Source organism: Elaeis guineensis, chromosome 3, assembly GCF_000442705.2.
Source record: "Elaeis guineensis isolate ETL-2024a chromosome 3, EG11, whole genome shotgun sequence".
Classification (NCBI taxonomy): Eukaryota; Viridiplantae; Streptophyta; class Magnoliopsida; order Arecales; family Arecaceae; genus Elaeis; species Elaeis guineensis.
In genome coordinates this window covers 77,408,738-77,430,367 of record NC_025995.2, presented here as the reverse complement: position 1 = coordinate 77,430,367, position 21,630 = coordinate 77,408,738, and the positions used below count along the sequence as shown (strand labels likewise).

Below are 21,630 nucleotides of genomic sequence, written 5' to 3'. Positions count from 1 at the left end.
ACATAATAATGCATATATTTTGATGGTTATAAATCTCAAATCTGAAGGCTACTTAACAATGTCTCAACTCTCAAGTTTGCTAGACCCATACCCAAATTGTTATTCCAGTTGATCGAGTTAAGCGGTCAGGTCTGGGTTGTGTCTAACGATTAGGTGAGCATGCTTGGGTCATTTTTGCCACTTCTATTGTGCATTAACATGACTTAATTATTTTGGGACACAGAGAAAAAATAGATGATATTTGTTACTATGGGTGAGCATTATTAATATATCTGGAGAGGTAATGGGAGCTTTCACAAACAACACGTTATCTAGAATTTTATTGGCAGCCAATGTGGGTTGTAGAGGTTTTTTGGCAATTGCGTAACCACAGCCCTTTTGTGGAAGAAAGAACAACAGATATAGAGCAATGCATCCTAAAGAAATGACAACCTTGTTTTCTTATGGTTAACGTGAAACCCGGAAAAATCAAGGTTTACGAGATGAAAGACCACATGCTTGTGTGGCTGGCCCCTCTGTAAGAAGAAGTCGTGGGGTGCTAACCTTGACTTTTCATGGTGGTGGTTCATTTGACATGATGTTGGCTTAGCATTATTTTGCTGGGTTTATGTCAGAGTAGTTTGGTTCTAGGTCTTGGGTTAAATACAGGCTCTTTTTTATGAATGTGACATTTGAATATATGTATGTCTATGTGCATAGAATAAAACTCAGCTCAACTAAACCTTAGTTCCAACCTAGTTGGGGCTAGCTACATGAATATGTGTATGTTAATTCAGCATTTTTCCCTCCATTCCACTTTGTTTAGGGCCACACTTTCTAAAAGATGCAGCACTATCAAGTCCTTCCTTGCTACTTCGTCCCATGTGAGAATGAAAAGATGGAATGAAAAATGAAGTCATTCGATGTATGTGCATATGCATATAAATAAATATATGTATTAATTTGTCCTTTTGGGTTCTAAGAAACTTATCAAGTTATTGTATTGCTTAAAAGTACTTCAGATGAATAGAATTTTCAAGTGTCCCTGAAAACCAGTCAAAACTCCTATAATATATGCAAGGGTGTAATTGGTCATTAGTCAATCTTCATCAAGCCAAAGCCTAATAAAGATTAGCTTGAAATAGTTTAAGCTTGAAAACTAAGATCAATCTTGGCATGTTTTGTATTGGAACAAACCTAAGAAAGCCTAATTTTGAGCCCTGCAGACAAGCATATTTCTATCAGTTTGATAGCCCTTAAGGCTGAAGCTTACATGCCCTAGAGTGAAGGGTGATGGAGGGAGACAGAGAGCCAGAGAATGAATTAGGGCATGAAAATGTGGGAGTTCATCAGGGGGGAAGATAATTGGAGGTCAGACTCCACAGAGGCTTTGGCTAGGAATAAGTTTAATAATCTTAGATGACCACTGACAAGGGCTAGAGAAGGGAGGTGGACCTATCTAAAGTCCATAAATTTATATCATGAACATATGGGGAGCTCAGTGAGGTGAAGCTTTGGAGAGGCTAGATTCTAGACGGGCTTGGGTTTGAGTTCAGATGTTCACTAGCAAAATCCAGAGGAGGGAGATGAAGAGGTGCAAAGATAAGTAGATTAGAGCAAGTCAACAGAACCCTATGCTTGCCCTTCCCCTGTCAGGGGTACCTTGGGAAATTTTGGATTGGGCACTTTTAGTTCTAGCTATTGGTTTAACTTCTTCTTCTTCTTCTTCATTTTTTGAATGATGGGCAAAGAGGTAACTGGACCTCTTCACAGTATAGCTGTTGGTTTAGCTTCAATGTCTGTGATATACATATGACATTATGCATGTTTTGTGGATCAAAATTTCCAGCATTGTTGAGCCCAGCCTGCTTGAGCTGTGATATACATGTTATCTGTTGTATGTTTTATGTACCAGATTTCTATCTTTATCGAGCGGAGCTTTCTTAGTTTTGAATCGAGGTGGATTGAGCCTGAAATCAAGCCAAACACAAGCCATTTTTCAGCAGCTTGAATGGGTTGCTAGCACTAAATATTTCTAATTGACTTACCATTTTTTTTGCTTCTCATGGCTGCTCCCTACATCATTTAAGGTTTCCATTAAACTTAAGATGAATTTCTGGTCCAGTTAGAAGTTTAAGAGCTTGTTTGTTTGGTTGTAAAGAGAACAGGATAGACTTCTGTGATCTACAAATTATTGGCTGAGAGATGATGGTGTTGTTGTGCTCTTTGTTTTTGTGATTGATTCCAATATGGTAGTTCTTCTAGCTAAAAGATTTGCCCATTGGAGTTGGATCTATTACATTCTTTCTGATGTGCAACTTATCTGTTCTTTGGCCATATTTCTATATGATTTTAAAAACCAGTTATAAGCTACATGGATATATGATCCCAGTGACCTAACCAAATTTCACGGGAAAAATAATGTTTCTATGTAAAAAGGGTTAAATACAGTCTAAAATAAAAAATGAATCTACTAGGTGATGAATTTTTAATGTGAGCACTTGATAATGCCAACAGTAAGGAAACTTGATTGAAGAGGAGCATTGGCAAATCCCTTTATTAAATCTGTGACCCACTCAGGACCATCTAACAATTATCGCTAATCAACGAGTCATCCTCTTAGGCATTAGATTATGAAAGATAATACAATTTCCCATTTCAATACCTTTTAGTATTAAGCATATATGTCATAATAAGTATTGTTGGTAAAAAATATGGCTTTCTACTTTTTTGAATAACTAATCATAATTATGTACAGGTGGCACTTCTTGCTGCATGTGTACGAAGAGGTTTGAGGGTGCTTTCTGCAATGGGGGCAGGTGCCAGAGCTGATCCAACACGAATTCGTGTTGCAGATTTAAGGGAATCAAGCATTGATCCTCTCTCTCGATCAGTAATAATCTAACGTGATCATGTGCCCTCTCTTATTTGCTCTTATATGTTTTTCATTTGCTGCTTTTGGTCCTGTTGGCTATGTCAATTTTATCTAGAACACTGCTAAAAAAAATTCAGCAAATCTTTTCTCAAAAAGCTTAATTGGGAGATATTTTGAATTTTTCAGTATGATGTTGTCCTTCATTAATCCAGATTCTGTAGCAATACTAAAAAAAAGTTCAATTTCTTTCTACCCTGATCAAATTACTAATCTATAAATTTAGAAAGAAAGATAAAGCCCTCCTATATCAGGACATTGATTCTTCATTCAACAGTCAGTTCGTCACAGGCAATTATCCACTTAAAATCTGATGTCATGCTAAAAATTCCTTTTATGCAGAGTCCTTGATGATGATGTTGCTAAAATGTTATGATTCGTGATTGGATCTTCCATGATGCAGATCTCATCCTTGGATTAGCATCAAGGAAGGGGGTACCTCCCTGAACTGCCCGATTTTGGGTATACTGAAGTGTATTGGAGGTGGACGGCATAGTTCCACCTCTTAGTTCGAGAAATCCAGTGAGGAAGGTGGAGAGGAGTATGAGAGAGGAATATAAAGAGAGGGAGGAAGGAAGGGAGGGAGAGAAGGGGAGAGGGAGGGGGTAGAGAGAGGTTGACAGGGGGCAGGGGGAGAACTCGAAGCTCTTATCTCCTCCAATATCGGTTGCCCATATGCGTTGCCCCTATTTCTAAATGAAACAGGGGCTCCACCCTTTTTTTGTGCAAATTCTTAAGTGAAGTCAGCAATGACGACAATGGTGGTGGTGGTGGTAGAGGCATTAGTGATGTGGCAGTGGTGGTGGTGATGGCAGTGGTGTGGTGGTGATGGCAGTGGTGTGAGTGGTGGTGGTGGTGGCAGAGGCGGCAGCAGCGATGCTGATGGAGGTGGCAACAGCAGTGGTGGAGGCAATGTTGATGGTAGCAAAAACATGAATTTATTGTTCTTTGACAATATTGAAAGTAAAGATTTCTTACTTCCAATTTTTCTAGAAATAATGAAAATGCTTTTTGAAAAGTAGAAGATAAAATGATTGTACCAAACATGTTTTTTTTTGTCTCAGTTTCTTTAATTTCTAAGATAATAGAAAACAAGAAATGAAAGCAATGCTAAATAGGCCCATAGCCAAATGTTGGATGAAATTCTCTAAAATTGCTATAATTTGCATTGCAAGTGTCGAAATTAAGTCACTAATATCATACAACTATAAGCTTTTATATGCATACTTTGTGCATTTTATGAGTAGGTTTTTGATTGGCTCTTATCAGTTTCATTGGCTTAGCTCTGATGCAAATCCATTGGCATATTTCATTAGTTTGGGGTCGGGTCTTATCATGAATGTTCAAAAGACAATCCGAAACAAAATTTTAGTTTGGATATTAACATAACTCAACCCAGCAAGTCAAATGGGGTAGGTTGGGATCTACCTTATTTGGTCATGATCTCGATTGATTTTGAGGAAGGTCAGCCCATTAGTAGCCCTAGAAGATGGAGACTATTGCTCACTCTCTAGAGTTGGTGTTTAAGAACCTTATATTAGAAAACTTTTCAATCACTAAGGATTGAGGGCATTGATGGCAAGCCTGGTGTGGTGATACAAAATTGCCAATTTTTATTTGAGTTTTAAGACAAGTCCATCAGGTAAGATGGATCATGAATGCTTTTCTGGGAAGGCTGACATCAGGAGTGAAAGTCAGAGGATAGCATGTTGTGAAGTGCCTTCAGATACTGATGTCCAATTGAGACTAGTAAGACGTAAGTAGATCAAGAGTTGGAATATCACAATACTTCATTTGGAGGGGATTTGCCATTATGTCTTCTTGAAGCTTATTTCTGATTAATTGCCAAAATCTAGTATTGTAATAATGTACTGAGACACTTACCTATGAGTATAATAAAACGAGCATGTAAATTTTGGTGTCATGAGATGTGGTGTCAAGAATATTTCTCATTCCCGTAGCATTATAGTATCCTAAAATTGCTGATTGACCTGGATGAGCCAGTTATTATTGCTTATCAGATCATTTTTAGTTTTAATTGCTCATATGCATGATTGTATGTCTGAATTATATAATTGATAAGAAATCAGAAGATTGATATGTAAACCTACGAAATGCTTTAAATTCATTTATGTCCTTGGTGGCTATGACCATGTTTATTTTTCTTCCTTCTCTGATGCTTAAGCTGATTTTGATCTCATGACCTCATAGGTAAAACTATTAGGTCCATATGCTTGCATGGATTAATTTATATATGAGCATCCATGTAATTTCTAGCTTTATTCTGGATCTGTATTTTTTCTTTCAGTTTAGCTTTTCCATAAAATGGAAAAATATTGGTCCTTTGGCCATTTATTTCTTATGTTGTATCTGTTTGTCATGTTCAAGCGCTGCTGGAAATATTTCTCTAGGTGAGTCACTGTTTGTGCAAAGAAGAAAGGTTATGGGTTATAATATAAATTGTTTTGATTTTCTATTAAAGCATGTAAATATAAGTTCTTTTATCATTTTATAGCTTTATATTTATTCTGTTCAGATCTTAAATTTTATTTTGCTACTGGAAAATATTTTTGTAGGTAAGGCATCGACTAAGAAAGGACTATGGGATAGAGGGTGGAATACCTGTGGTTTTTTCGCTTGAAAAACCCAAGGTAAAACTTCTTCCATTTAAAGGTTTAACCGGACAAGAAGAAAATCCTTCAGATTATCAGGTTAGTACATTTAGGTGAATTAACACCTAATTCTTGTGCTATTGCTTGTATTTTGTCATTATATTAACATGGCACATGTTATTAGCATGCCAAGTTTGAGTTTCTACAGAAGGTTACACGGGAACAGGTTATTTCGAATGAAGCTATTTTGTGGAAGTTGATAGTTAAATTTGCTGAAAATAAATAGTTCAAACTTTTGTCAAATCTGTTCCTGTGAAGAATCTTTTTTTTTTTTTTTGCTCATTTTTGATGGGTTTCTGTCAAAGCATTCAGACTTCAAAGTGTTTGATACGTCCTGTTAGCATTGACTTCCTGACATTTAATTTCTCTGATATCAGATAGTGCCAGGTTTCAGGGTTCGCATCATACCTGTTTTGGGAACTATCCCTGCAATTTTTGGGCAAGTAATGGCCTCCTATGTTGTAACTCAACTAGCGGGATTGTGTGTTCAGACAGAACCAGTGGTCAATTTGGATCTAGATCACTATCGGATTCTTCATCAACGCCTTCTTGAGCATGAGGAGTTAACATATGGCTCAGCCATACAGGTTCTGGTATGGAATTTTGTCACTATTTATCAACTTTATACATGGTTCCTTCTACCGGTTTCAGTACCCGCTCCTGTACCATCTTGGTGCAGTGTGCAGGTCAGTTTATGGTACGGACACTCATATGCCTCACATCCTGAGTATCATCTTGCAACTGGTATAGTATGCTGTGTGCAGTATGGGACAGTACGGTCCGGTATGGCAACATGATCTGATGGTTAATTGTTCATATGTTTGTTCATTGAATCAAATAATAAACATTGAACTTCTTATTTATTCTGTAATGAATATAATTTGAAAACTTTATCTCACTCCGCAACATAAATTATGGTATTGGTCCATGCTGGTATGTGCCATGCGACACATTTTGTGCCACCAGGATATGGGCACAAGACAATGGTGTGAGTTGCTATGTAGTGCATACTAGTTTATGTTGAACCATATGGGCCCGCATCGAGCTATGCATGGTTGGGTGTTATCTCCACAAACTGGTATGGGCCAGTTTAGGTCCCTCTGAGGCTTCAAAACTGTTTCTTTTAGGCTTTTTGTGGTGTCTTGTGGCTTGTGAAGTGAGAAAAAATGTTCACCAGCTAATGCATCTAATTGAGCCAAATTGTGGATTCTGAGAGCTAGTGTAGCTCAAAATGATGCAGTGGCTGCTTCATCTGTTATCAAAATAAATTATTCAGCCTCCATGATTCTTTTAACATGAAGTTATCTTTACAAAAGCACTCTAATATATTATTCAATGGTCACTATGGAACTAATTTCTTCATATATATGACCATTGTGATTAGCAATAGGATCCTCTGATCACCTAGTAATAGGGTTCCTCTGAATGTTGATCAGATTTTTTGGAGCTCTGTAACCTAAATCTGGACATGACTTGATGAAACCAGAAAAGTATTTTCAAAATACAAAGCTTCTTTTTTTTTTTTTTTATCGTTTGATTATTAGCCGACTATTACTAGGATCATGGTCAATGTTATGCAGTGAAGAGAGAAGGCATACTGGCAGCAGTATTTGGTAGAGAGAACCAAGTGGCATTGGTAATCTGTGAGCTTGTCGAGAGAACCAAGTGGTGTAGGTAATAAAGGTTGTGCATAATCATTCGCTGAACTAAGGATTCAGGTTCCAGCGGAATATCCTATGGGACACTGGGAACGGGTACCATTCCATGCGTCGGGATGGGGCCATCCCACTAGCATCCCAGCGTCCCAATCGGGATGTCTTGAGATATTCCTTGTCCCAAGTATTGGGGCGGGGCGGGACGGTGGCGCGTCCCATTCTATGGAAAAATCAGAACAGCTTTGTCCTACAGGATCTAAAACCTTGCACTGAACTATGGTTGATATTAAATTTAGCTATGTATAAGATTGCAATAACTGCAGCTTCTTATGTGAACTGACACACTTCTTCCTTTTGTTCCATATTTTGCAACAGTCCACTATTTTATAATGATGCGACAAGCCTAACTATTATCAGATTATATGCTATCCTATACACACAAAACATGTGAACATGTGATCTTCCAGATAAAAACTTTTTGATTTTTCTTTTGGTAAACTTGTTGGATGAATTTTGACTTCCATTTTGTTGAAACATGTCAAATCACTAACAAAGTACTTCATTGATGCAGTAGTCTTGCATGTCTTTTTGCTTATTGAAGCAAAAATATATGCCATTGGTAACTCTTCTCCCTTAATATCTTATGTCTAAGACAAGATCTCCTCTACGCTTCATTAGGGACATTAATGCCAAAGGATCAGCTAAAGAAATAAAATGATTCAGTTCACCTCCTAAATGCTACATGAAGTGACACTTCAACCATCTAGAGCCCTGCCACATGATATGTAATTGATGTTTCCCTATTTAAAAATGCAATTATGCAACAACATACTGCTCTTTTAGATCCACATAGCACACACTTCCATAGAACAAAGTTATACAGAACCATCTCTCAAGTGTTGTTATTGGTAAATTAATGGAAAGAAGAAATTACATGATAAAAAAAGGTTCAAAAGAAAGGTTTTGAATGTACAAAAGGATTAAAAAAGAGCAGTATCTTACCACTTTGTGGTCAGATGGTCTTTTCAAGTCCTTTATAATGTGCTCTATATTATGTTCAAACAGTTTTTCCCCTTCTAAAGCTTTTTACTTTTGGATATTACATTTTCCTTGATCCCCATGCTGCTTTCATAGTAATGCTCCTCAATATTGTTTGGTATAACAATAATCACCTTGCTGAGCCATATTTTTTTTGGTTCATAATTTCTTGACTTCTGTTGATTTGACTTTAAGGTAGATGTTGAAGAAGTAATGTATGTTGTCAAAGAGTTATGGCATGGCCGAAGTGCGAGAGATCACTCTAAGAAAGATGTTGGTCGTAAAATGTGGAGATCTGTTAATGAGTTGATGCTTGTAAGGTACAATTCACTTTATTTATTAATTTTGATAATTATTTAATATGATGAGATTAGTGTGCTAAATTAAGTTATCATCATTCTTCTGTCTTGCATTGCTTATGTCTGGTATGCTGGAAACTACAGTTTGCAACTTATGTGGTTGACTACAAGCTAAGCTTATTTTGTTCATTCAACCATTCCTTTTTGATTCCTTCTCTTGCTTAGGAATGCTGTTCTCCTTGGTTTTTAACTTGTTAAATCATGCTTACCTTGTTTTCTAGAGGTTTATGGTCAGTTTTTTTCTCCATTTCTTTTTAAAAGTTTGGGGCGGGGTGGGGTGGCAGTTTGAGTCTTCTGTTTAATATTATAACTAGTTGAAGACCCGCACGTTGCGTGGTGCCGGACGCATGAAAATAATTTTTTAGATGTTGTTGTCCTATTTTTCAGATGTTGCTGTATTTTATTATTATTCGAATTATTATTAATAATAAATTAATATTTTAAAAATAATATTTTTTTATTATTTTAAAAAATAATTTTTTAAAATAATATTTTATTATTAATTTTTTATAAATAATATGTTATTATACAAAATAGTATTTTTAAATTAAATAATAAAAAATATTATTTTTTATTATTATTTTAAAATTAATATTTTTTCTTTTGCTTCAAATTATTATAATAATAAAATAATAATATATTTTTTTCTCTCCCCCAAATATTTTTTTTTTTTTTCCTTCCTCCGCCACCCCCGCCCCCAGAGCGTGAGATCCAGGTCACGGCCATCCACGCTGCCCCTGCCGCGGCTCTGTCCCACCGCCGTTTGCGTCGGATGCATGAAAATATTTTTTTGATGTTGCTGTGTTCTTATTATTATTCGAATTATTATTAATAAAAAATTAATATTATAAAAATAATATTTTTATTATTATTTAAAAATAATAATTTTTAAAATAATATTTTATTATTAATATTTTAAAATAGATGTTTTAAAAATAATATGTTATTATTATTAATAGTATTTTTAAAATAATATTTTGAAAAAAATAATATTTTTATTATTATTTTTATATTAATATTTTTTTTCTTCAAATTATTATTATTAATAATAAAATAATAATATTATTTTTACTTTTTCTTTTTTTCTTTTTGCCGCTTCCCTTCCCTTCCAACGTCTCCCCCCCACCCCCTGCCCCGCTGCATCCCTCGGCTCGCGCCACCAATCCCCCTCCCCTTTGCGGCCCCACCCCGTTGTCGCCCCCTCTTGTTTCCTCGGCCCCGGCGAACCCGAGCCCCTGTGGCTCCACGTGAGCATCGACGACCGCCTCTCCCCTCCCTGGCTTTGGCACCACCAACCCGGCCTGCCCCACTGCTGTCCACGCCGCACCTGCCGTCCGCCCGCACCCGGTTCCGCGCGACCACCAAACCCCCTTTCCTCCCCTGGCTCCGACGCCACCAACCCCCCTCTCCTCCCCTCTGCGGCCCCACCTCGTCGCCATCCCCTCATATTCCCCAAAAGGCTTGGATCCTGGCCACCGCCGCTCTCTTGGCCAACTTTTTTTTCTTCGATGCCTTAGATTTCCGCTTCTAACAGGTTGAGCGGCTGTCCTCACGTCATTTGAGAGGAAAGGATCAGAGGTCGGCCGGAGGGAGAGGCTGCGTCGTTGTCGAAGTTGTCACTGGCGAGAAGGTTGAAGGACACATTCCGCCCACCGGATCTGGTGGACATGGGTGGAGGAATTTGGTGGAATTCGATTGAAAGGAGAAGGGGATGGGCGTTCGGAGGGCTTGCGAAGCTTTGAAGAAAAAAAATTGGGAGGGAGGAAGGTGACGGTGCCTTAGGGAGATGGGAAGGATGGGCCGACACCGATGACGATGGGGAGGAAGGTGACGGTGGAGAATGGAGGAGGTGGCGGCGAGGAGAGCGGGGAGGAGATAGGAAAAAAAAAGTCAGGAGGGGTCGGGAAGCTTCATAAGAAAGAAAAAAACAAAATGTTTATGGGGAAGCCGGAGCTCAAAACGCGGCGCGTTGGGAGGGTTTTGGCTTCCTGAGTTGGCAACACTACAATACACTTTCATAGAGTATTGTTTTATATATATATATATTATATATATATATATATATATATATATATATATATATGATGACACAAGTACTACTGTTGATAAATAAAGCTGTTTTTTTTATTTACTAAGAAGATTATGATATAGTTTAGTTACGAGAATGGATTATGTGGCAATAACTTCAGGTTTTTCCTCGTACGGTTTGGTGTACAATGCATCACTAGCTACATGTATGCATATATTCAGGAAAAGAATTATTTACTGAAATCTATTTCTCTAAATCTTGCCATATCATAAATTTTGAATATGGATTGTGTTTGGCTATGGAACCCTGTCTCTCATTAATTATGTTAAATCCCTATCCACAGTAAACATGTAAGTCTTTTGGAGGACATAAAATCATGCGGACAGAAGTATACGATAGAATGGTTGCTGAAAAAACTGCTGAAACTCTTGTACCATGCTTTAGAAGGAAGTTGTCACAAAATATCTTACAGGTCCTGTATATGGCAAGATGCATGTTTTAAATACAATATAAAGTCATTAACTGACTATTATGTCTAGAAATGCTTACTTTGATTTATGCCCTTACTCCTACTTTGATCAAAGAGTAACATGAACACATGGTTATTTAATCATGCATCATCAAATGTTCTGCAATCTCTTTAGCTGTAAGGATATAAACTCCTATGGACATGGTATCTACATAAGAAATTGACAAATTCTGGATAAACTGACTTGGCAAATGAACTCTCCTTATACTTAATTTGTGATATTCTTGTTCTTAGTTCTCCTAATTATAATGTTTGTGTAGACTAGTGCCTGAAAATCATTGATACAAATAATAACGTTGAAAAAGGGGACAGTTGTCAATAATGTTTTTCAATTTGTAACACCATGTTTTATCTCATATCTTATGCAGAAGAATTAGGAAAAAATACTTCTCAACTGTCGCTGTCAACCTCCTATGGACCGTCATACAATTACAATCATAAGCTCATAGCCAAGCATGGGCTTTCCCGATGATTTGGCTCTTTTTTGAGAAAGAATGTACAATAGAAATTTTCTTACAAAAACTCAAAGGGAATCCTAATAAGTTTGGTTTGCGTAGCCCACACACACACACAAGGTTTTACGTCCTAGCAGGATAGGGGCATCCCGGCCATCCCATCCCATTTCTATGAGAAAATGGGACCAGGATAAGGTTGGGACTCCAAAACCCATCTATGTAGGGAAAGAAGAAAAAAAGAAAAGGAAGAAAGGAAGATAAAAGAGGGAAAAGTGAAAGAAAAGAAGAAGAAGAAGAAAAATGAAAGAAAGAAAGGAGAGAGAAGAAAAAGAAAGGAAGAAAAGAAGGAAGAAAGGAAAGAGAAAGAAGAGGAAAAAGAAAAAGGAAAGACAGGAAGAGAGAACAAAAAGAAAGAAAAAAAAGGAAAGAAAGGAAGGTAGAATAAAAAGAAAGAAAAGGAAGGAAGAAAAAAAGAAAGAAAGGAAGAAAAAAAGGAGAGCGAGATGGAGGATATCCACCAAGATGCATATTTGAGATGGCTGTCCGGATGGGATGAGATAGCAGGCATCCCGTTTCATAGAGATACTGTGATTCCTTCAACCCATTTGGGGGGGGGGGGGTGAGAGAGAGCTTTTATCTATGAGACTTATAGTGTACCTTCCAATGTCTGCACGTTACTGCTACTTTCTGCTGTAAGAATCTTGGTTTAATCTCAGTTGTGCATGACATCTGGGTCTTTCTGTTAGCTTTTAATGTTTAGAGATGTGTAAAGTTAGTCCTGCTGTCCATGGTTCCTTTGGATATGTTTGTCGACCATTCCTTCCTATTCAAGAAACTTCTTGTTCTCTTCTTTCCTTTTGCTTCTCTTCTTTTAATGTTTTGTTGTGCCAGTTGCAAGCTATGCTCATGAATTGTGCCAAAACATCCTTAGGGTTAATTCATAGTTAAAATAGTGATATGTACTTGCATGTATATGCTTGTCTTGGAATTGTTGTGAGCCATGACCAAGATAGCTAGTTAATTGCAATTTACAACTGATGGCTGCTGTGTTTTTGCTTATGAGAATGCATTTCTCTTGTAACATTCATTCATTTGCATCCTGCATATGTCATGAATTCTAGTATATTGATTATTTAGCATGAATACCATGTAAATGGTTAAATAGAGTACTCATCGTCAACTTATACCTTCATTATCAACATGTTCACTTTTTAACACTTTTGTTCTGAATGATGATCTTGTGCTTTTCCAGGTGGGACAAATCAAGACCAGCTACAGTCAATAATTTAATACCTTTGAAATTTACTGAGGTAATTTTTGTGCACATCACATTACAATGCTCGCACTATAAAAACCAAATATGTATAATGATTTTGCTAAGGCTTCTTGGTGCAAGTGGTAGTGTTAATTAGTGATATCATGGGCAGGCTTAAATTTTCTTCTTCTTTTTTCAAGAAACTGTGTTAAACAATGATTGTTGTAAATTTTCTTATCCAGATTACATACTAACAACGACGGATGAGTGTTACGTAATTTAATAAATTTTTTTGTGAAATCATGGTAAAGAATTTCAAATAAATTTTATCTATAAGTTAATATGTTGATTGGTAGTTCATTATATCTATATGTTTTTGTTATTTACAATTGCATTTCATGTTAAAATCCTTATGCATTGATGTATTTGTTGGGAAGGCTTCTTTTTAAATCAAAACTAGTTCCATAAGCCTTTCTGGTGCTTCCAAAAAGCCATTGCTTTCCAAGGACTATCATCATAATGAGCTTTGGATTTTAACTTACTGCAAAAGCCAAATCTGGTGTAGCATATAAAATATGCTGAGATCTTCTCAACACTTGTCTCGTAATATATGCTGTCATTTGAAAATTAAGATATTATTAAACACAGATATGTTACTATTGGCTTGAATAAAGTATATATTAATCTATCGGTAAACATAATTTGGTATGCACAAATATAGGTTACTAAGTAGGTACTTGAAATCATTGTGGACATGCATGAAAGTTTTAAAAAGCTTTAAAAGTATTTGGTCAATACAAATGAGCTCTGAGCCTCTGATTAAAGTAGCACTACTCAGAGGATTGGTGTCTGTGCTAATATTTCCAAGGCATCATACTGTATATTGTCAATGATATAGTGTTGATTAAGAATTTAAGTGTTGTTGGCGTGGGATATTACGACTGATGGCTGGCATGGCATGTGCTGTTTCAACATGTGCGCCTTGTGCCAAAATGCCCATTTTCTGCACTGGATTGGTACAATGGAATACCGACTCAATGCCACATGCCAGTATTGGCCATCCGGAATGGTATGTGCCAACTAGGGCTGTCACTAATATCTAGTACGTACAAACCCATGCTAGACCTGATCCATAATTGATCTAGACCCATTGGCCTTTTGGTCTACACCCATGAATTTTCTTGGTCTGGTTATGGATCTGCTAAAAGTTTACCCAAGCTGAACCAGACTGACCTGAGTACATACCATGCTAGATTATGGGTTTCACTTTGTGATCCTGAACCAGACTGAGACTGGGCAGTATGATATTATTTAAATATGTTGACTTATTTGTTTTCTTCCCATTTCATTTTAGTTTATTTTACATAATTTTTTCTTATTTCAATAGATAAGAAGCCAAACTGGAGTTGAAAGTGTCTAAATTGCTGAAATCAAAATTTAATTGGTCTTGGCAGGACCAAGGCCAAAGTCAAAACTGAGTTTTTGAAGATTAAGATCTTACATAATAAATAAGATTAGTGATTTGGTGTATTAATGCTTATCTAAATTATGGAACACAATTTCAATGACTCCTAAAATTGCCATTTACAATGATTCACATTCCATTGCATCATTTTGTTGTCATTTTTTTTATGTGTATTCCTCAAATTATGTATTATTGACAAATTTCTCAGTAGATGCAATTAAAAGAGCAGTGCTCCAGTTTTTAAAACTTTGGCACTTGGATATCTGTCCGTTAAGGATAATGCTCCTTTTACAGTCCATTTTTGGGAACTATAGTCAAAATTTTCATTACATTAGGAGGGACTTTGTAGCTACATTGGGATTTCTTTCTTGCTCTTCCAGTATATTGCTATGTTTTGCATCGCATCCTGTTGGTTTCTTCTGCTTTCTTCTCTCCCAGTATGACTTCGGACAAACTTCAGTTGGTACTAAATGAGCTTTTAACTGTTGTAACCAACCTACCTGGCTCAGTCATGGTCTAGACTAGGGAGAATGAAATGTGTTCTTGTGTGGATTTTTTTAGTCCTGAATCTATAGTTTGAATGTTGTTTATATTGTTGTTATTCTTAAGGGACAGCCAATAAATCTTGAAATCATAGTCCTTTACCCTTCATGTTCCTTGTCTCAGAGATAATATAGCAGCAATCGTCAAATCATAGAGCTGTAACATCTTGCCATTATCGTCTTGCTGCATTGACTGCTTTCATCATGCAGAAGAGCATGAAAACAATTTTTTCCTTTTTTCTTCTAATATCTCATTATAGCAGGTTAGTCTCTCAACAGCAGCAATCCAATACTGAAACTACTTTAGATGAATGAATCCATGCAATGTGCAGTATGAATTTCAATATATGATTTTATCTCTCTTGTGAAGTTTTTGTTCTATAAGATCATCATCCTTCTCATCATCGAACTCATTAGAAGAAGTGAGACAGAGGAAGCAATGCACTTTATAAGCAAGCCACATTGGCAATGAGTGCTTTTCAATAGATTTAAAATTTGTGCAGGAATTTGATTATTCCTAGCCATCATTCCTTCTTGATCATCTGTGACACTTTACGGAAACCAAGATGGGAAGCATAAAATGTGCAATGCCTTCCACCCAAGGTAATAGCACTGCATTTCTTCAGTTGGAAACACTAGTAGCATCTCGTGCTTCACCATGATGCGAAGTCTATGGCTATCTTTAGATCAATAGTTCTCAGCTTTTTAGCATGGTATCACCCTCAACGGCTGAATACTCGTTGATGAAAGTTTTAAAGGAAATCAGATTTGAGTTTCATAATTTGATGACTTTCTAAATAAAGCTCTATGCAAATATCAGTATTCCTATTTTCAAAAGGCTTTGGCTATATTTTGCCAGGAAAAATTTCATAGTTTCCATTAGTCTTCAAAATTATTTTAATTTAGTCTAATATTACAAAAGGTGGAGAAAGGTGTAAAAGAAAATTTGGGAAGATCAATGAACTTTATTATTCTTCCTATTTATCTCATCTTTTACTTTTGGTCCACGGATTCATCTTATTGTATGTCAAGCAAAGGATGCCATATCATACTGAGTTAGATGGTAAGGGATCCACTGTACCGTACCAGTTCAGTACCGCTACATGGTATAAGGGTGTACTGACACTTGGTATATTCCAAACCGGCCCCTGTACTAGGCATGTCAACACAGTAAGGGATGTACTAGAAATGGTGTACCTTGATGTCAAGTTTTGAATTTTTAATTGAGACCAACTGGTTGCAGTCAAGATCAGCCCGAAATCATCTGAAATTTTTGGTTTCAATCAATTTCAGTTAGTTTTGACCAATTCCGGTAATATGTTCTTTTTTTTTTTCCTAGAATTCAATAAATTATTCAATATCGCATTTAACCAAGGCTCAAATAATGTAATATAAGTTATTTTTGGTTAAGATTTGTTATTATAAAGGGCAAGACGCAATCTTATGTCAAGATGCAATCTTATGTCTTTACCAATTAGAATGTGTTACATGTTTCTATGCTTTGTTTCTATCTAAATGAGTTTTCTTTTATCTTCTTTTAGAATAAATTGATATATTAAAATGAAATAGTGAAATTAAATGTGTTTTTGTTTGGATGGTTCTTTTTCTTGCTTAAATAGATTGTTAAAATGGATCATAATGAAATATGCTCAAATGGTTTTTCTTGCCTAAATGAGTTATTAAAATAAATATAATATGCTTAGAAAAAGTTTAGTTAAATGCAAAATTTGAGAAAATATGGAAATTATAAACAAAAGACGAAGTGTAGGGAAATTATGAAATTTACTGAAAGTATATGATGATTATAAAATTTAGTGAAAAATATTATGTATCTAGTGCATTAAGCTTTAAAGCAGTTTAGTTTCAACCTAAACTAGCCAAACTATGGTCCTGGATAACTCAAAATACAAACAAAATAATGTGATAACTTGCATTTTTTTTCTTAATTTTTCTATTATTATGGTCCTTACTTTTTCCGACTGTTACTCAAAAACTCATAGTGAAACTTCCACGATCGCCTAACCTGCCACAACTGACGCTCTACCTAGAGGAGCTAGAGGACCAAAACCAAAAGTCCGAAATCGCCTAAACTGAGTTTTAAAACCTTGTTGTATCTATTATCACCATGAAAGCATATCATTTTACGTTGTGCAGATTTCTGCACATAAATTGTTAATATTCCAACTTTTATATAGTTTCAGGTCTGAAGTATATATTTCAGATCTTAAGCTATTGCAGAGGGATCTTCAAGTAGTCTTTGTTTATTAGGTCGGGAGAACATTCAATCTCCATTGCCTTGAAGCTAAGTAATCCCATATTCACTACCCTTGTCCATTTGTTCAGGCAGAGGCACATGAATCAACAACAGTTGACCGAATAAAGGAAGAAGAACCTGAATTCTACACAATGGTTACCAGTGTTCTGAAGCGGGCAGAAGAGGAATTTGCTTTATGATGGTAAGCCTGTGAATTCAGCGGATTTTATTATTTTTCAGTGTCCATTCTTAGTGATTTCATCTCATGAATACTCTCTATATTAACCATTGGTTTCTGTTTTTTCTTTCCTGGGATGCCTGGTTGGTGCAGATACAGTTGTACCCTCATGGATTTGCTCTCTATGGTAACCGTAGCTGACCTTTTTGGATGCAATGACATGTTGTGCGCAAGTATTTGTTTATCAGAAAGATGCTACTGTACCTTTTCCTACCCTGTTGAGGCATATATCAAGGTAAGAAAAGTTAGAAGTGGTGCTTTAGAGTTTTTGCATGAAGGTATCGTTCAGCTAGTAGTTAACCATGTTTACCATGTGGTGCGAAAGTTTAGAGGGTGATATCTGTTTATTAAATTCATTAATTTTGTCAGTGTAAGATGCTTTATTGACATCAACAAAATGCGGAACCAATCAGTCTGGCAGATGAGAATCTCTAATCTTTATTCATCTTTGAGGAAAAAGAAATTCACATTTAAGAGATATCATCCGATTATGACCTCTGTTTCTTATTGTATCATTATTACGTGGATATCATATTAATAAATATGCATAACAATTTGTATGAATTAGTATGAATTGTTCATTTCAATATTAATAACAATCTTCAAGAAACACTTCTTCTGGGCTATTGGTTAATGGAGCTTTCTGTGTATTGTCGATACTGCTGTGATTTTTTCAATTCTTCCCATGCTCTCCCAATAGGGCTATGTTTTCCAATTTATGATGTTTTTGTTTTTCACATGGTGTTCATCTTTAAAAATAAAAATCTCGGCTTAGACTTGAAAGCTGGCTGAGTTGACTCGATTCAAAGACTTGTCCAAGTACCCAGTGAACCCTAGACATCAAGACTTGATATATTTGTGTAAATATATTTATACATACATATGTGCGTATATAAAATATTTATTATAAATATATATTTGCTATTAAATACTGATTTTAAGAACATAAATAGAGATATCTAGTGCCGTAAATATACAAATTATTGTTAATATAGAATTGATATGTTAATTTAATAGTGAAGATAAAATTTAAAAGATATCAATGACAATTTGATATGCTATCAATTAGTTTTTGCATGATGGTACCCAAAATGAGGTAGTGGACAGCATAAGCCTCTTGATGCATGATAGAAATTGGCACCGAAGGGGTTTCAGGGTGGGTGGGGAATAGAAGCCCCGGCTCTACATATTCTATTTATATTATTATGTGTTCATACTAAATATTCTCAAATTAATCTTTTGAGTGTCTTGTTTGTGTGAAAATTAAAAAATGATGATATTGAAAAATCTGAAAAAGATATTTAAAGCAACTCGGATCGAGTTTTGAGTGACTTAGCTAGTTAGCCAAAGACCGATTCAAGAACTGATTTTTCCATAAGCTGAATCTCCTGCCAAGTTAACTTGGAGAATTTGTTGAGTCGAGTTGACTCGACCAAGTTTTGAGTTGACTCAATGGGTCTTAAAAACTATGGTGTTCATGTGAGAGCCACGTCCTTAAATTCTCATTTCCTAACTCATGATAAACATTTTCTGAAGTAATCAACATGTTGCAAAAGATGCTATGAGGTTTTGTACTGGCTTTTCTGAAAAAGAGACGCTTAAGTATAAACCCCTGAGCAGAGAGAGAAAATTTAAGGATGAGTTAAGAATCTAAGTGAGGCTTGGAATCTCGGGTTTATACATACTTATCTGTTTTTCCGAATGATGTTTAAGAATTATCTCTCAGGGTAACTACAACTCTGCAGTTCCTTCGGCTTGTGTAAGAGCAAAATTTCTAATTAAAAGAAAAAAGAGAAACAAGATTTCACCTGGTAACTAAGAAAAAAAATGAAGAGAAATGTGAAAGGTTTGTTAAGCACCAATCATGCATCAATATATGATAAGCTACCGTGCCCGTGCCCGAGCTCGTAGGTACATCACTGCACTCTGTCGCAAAGTAGTAGTTATAGGTCAGTGCATGACTGGTTCAGCCATCACGTATACAGGTAAAGCAGGACTTGCTGGCAAATCTGGTCAAAATTAAATCTCTTTCAGTTCTAGTTGTAACCATGAAATTTCTACTGAATGACCTTATGCTACTAGCTCAAAGATGATCGTTAACGCGTGCATGCATGTGCTTATGCTTGCATGTGTGCATACCGGCATACAGGTGTCTGCATGTGAGAGAGAGAGAGAGAGAGATGGGCTTAGGAAGGGCTTTGATTACGGGAATTGGGAAAGAAAATGATTGATTTTTATTTCAACTGTTTAGTTCGAAGGAGTCGAATTTCAGTTTCGATTTTGAGATAAAATGAGAATGGTTTAATTTATTTAAAACTCAAATCTTCTTTGAGGATTCAAATTTTATTTCGATTCTGATTTTAGTTATGAACTAAATGCTTCGAAAGGTTTGATCATTTTGATTTCGATTCTTATTCTGATGTCAATTGTAAACCAAACATCCCCTTAATATGATTCGGAGTGTAATCCCACCAAGAATTAAGATCACTAAACCAACCATCGACCAATTGGCTAAACTGGCACCACATTAAAAATGTCAAGTTTTTATTTAAAAAATGTTGGCATTTTAAATAGAGATTATAATAAAAAATAGTTTTTATTTTAAAAATAAAAATAAAGTTTTATTTTATTTGATAAATAAAAATAAATTTTTATAAAATATGCATAATTATTTATTTTTGTTTCACATGTAACTTTGTAAATCACATGGATCAACACTCTATACCATTATCTACTTGTGTCACAAATAAAAAGAAATCATGGACCATTAACTTTTAAAAATAAAAATACTATATAAAATATAAGAAAATAAATGGAACTTATTGATATTTTTAATCTAATGTTTTGCAAATACATAGAAAAATAAATCATTTTCTACTTATACAAACAATAATTAAATATTTTTCTATAAAATAATAGATTATAAAAATATTAAGACTTGTTTAAAAATATTTTAATGCAATGACGACATAGAATAAGCATGCTAACGATTACAAACAGTGGTGTATAATATGTTTTCAAATTCAAATCACTATGCTAGATAACCAATTTCTTTCGTAATTTTGTGAAGAGTATTTTTTTGCAAACAAAACCATCGTAAAATTGTTCTTCTACTTCAATGCGCATCCGGGGAATCGAACCCCGGTCAGTACCGTGGGAGGGTACTATGATACCACTACACCAGATGCGCTTGTGGTGGCACGGTTGGTTTATTTATTATTAATATCATTTATCATTTAAATCACGGCATCCTTGTGTTCGATAATTCTATCAACTCACATGCAATGTAGCTAATATTTCAACTCACATGCAATGTAACTAAGAAACAGGAGATGTTGGATGGTGGAGTCAAGGTAATATTTAGTTGGACCAAGTTTATTGCTAAGCTGGTTGATCAAGCCAACCATGAATTGACACGTACAAATACCTTTGTATTGCTCCATTTTTCCCTCTTGTTTCTTTTTGATCCCTCTTTGTGCATGTTAGTTCGTGGTTGGACTGGTCCACCATTGAGCTGGTGGACCTAGTCCAACCAATAATTTGCCGTATGTGAGGCCCAATAACATAAATTTTGCTAATTATAGGAGGATTGAAAAGTCATCATAAAAAAAACGACGCTACACTTCTTTTAAGCAAAGGCACAAGAAAAATGTTGAATTGTTAACACATTCACCCTAGATTGATGCAATATGTCTTTGATTATATCTAATTTGTTCATGAAAATATATTCCCATAAAATGGCCTAAAGAGATTTCTTGCTCTCAAACCTAAGATCCATAAAAATCAGAATATCACCAGCACAAATCTCTCCAATTAGATTGCCGAATTAATCACCACTATTGCTCTAATAGCTATATCTCGGATCTGAGCATTTTTTAGTGGTCTTTAAGCTCAAATATCTTAATCCCCCTACCTAATGCCTCATCAAGGTAATATGGACCTAGAAAACCAGTGTTTGTTTTAGTTTATTAAGTACCTTCAGTTCCCTAAGACTATCTTGTACCAAATTATGGCTATAGTATCAGACACACAAATGGAATCAAAGGAGGCACCTAAGGAAACCAAAACTTTTGACACCTAAAAAATGAATAATTGTCCATCTAATTGATTTATTATTGGAAGTTCAAGGTATATCATATTTAATACATGCATTGACTAGCTAGCAAGTTGTTAAAATATTTTTGATCAACATAGCAAGCTGTTAAAAATCCTTAAAAATTAGTTCTTT

At 35.5% G+C, this 21,630-nt stretch overlaps 1 protein-coding gene and 1 non-coding gene across 9 annotated transcripts in view; one reads left to right on the top strand and one right to left on the bottom strand.

The window, feature by feature from the left end:
* LOC105032655 (uncharacterized) overlaps nt 1-18,018 on the top strand; it is a 45,877-nt gene extending 27,859 nt beyond the window's left edge. For 4 of the 8 annotated variants that reach the window (XM_029261083.2, XM_029261082.2, XM_029261088.2 and 1 more), the window contains 8 exons: nt 2,738-2,872; nt 5,488-5,622; nt 5,961-6,176; nt 8,472-8,596; nt 11,008-11,136; nt 12,901-12,958; nt 17,254-17,366; nt 17,496-18,018. In XM_029261083.2, the coding sequence (XP_029116916.1) occupies nt 2,738-2,872; nt 5,488-5,622; nt 5,961-6,176; nt 8,472-8,596; nt 11,008-11,136; nt 12,901-12,958; nt 17,254-17,364 (909 nt within the window). In that variant the 3' untranslated portion in view covers nt 17,365-17,366; nt 17,496-18,018. Of the gene's footprint in view, nt 1-2,737; nt 2,873-5,487; nt 5,623-5,960; nt 6,177-8,471; nt 8,597-11,007; nt 11,137-12,900; nt 12,959-17,253; nt 17,367-17,495 lie in introns of those variants that run through there. The other 4 variants (XR_003798765.2, XR_003798767.2, XM_029261084.2 and 1 more) reach the window with 4 other exon arrangements.
* A 2,503-nt stretch (nt 18,019-20,521) lies between these two features.
* Nucleotides 20,522-20,592, bottom strand: TRNAG-CCC (transfer RNA glycine (anticodon CCC)). Its single transcript has one exon. It is a non-coding gene; the product is annotated as a tRNA-Gly (tRNA).
* Nucleotides 20,593-21,630: the final 1,038 nt, after the last annotated feature.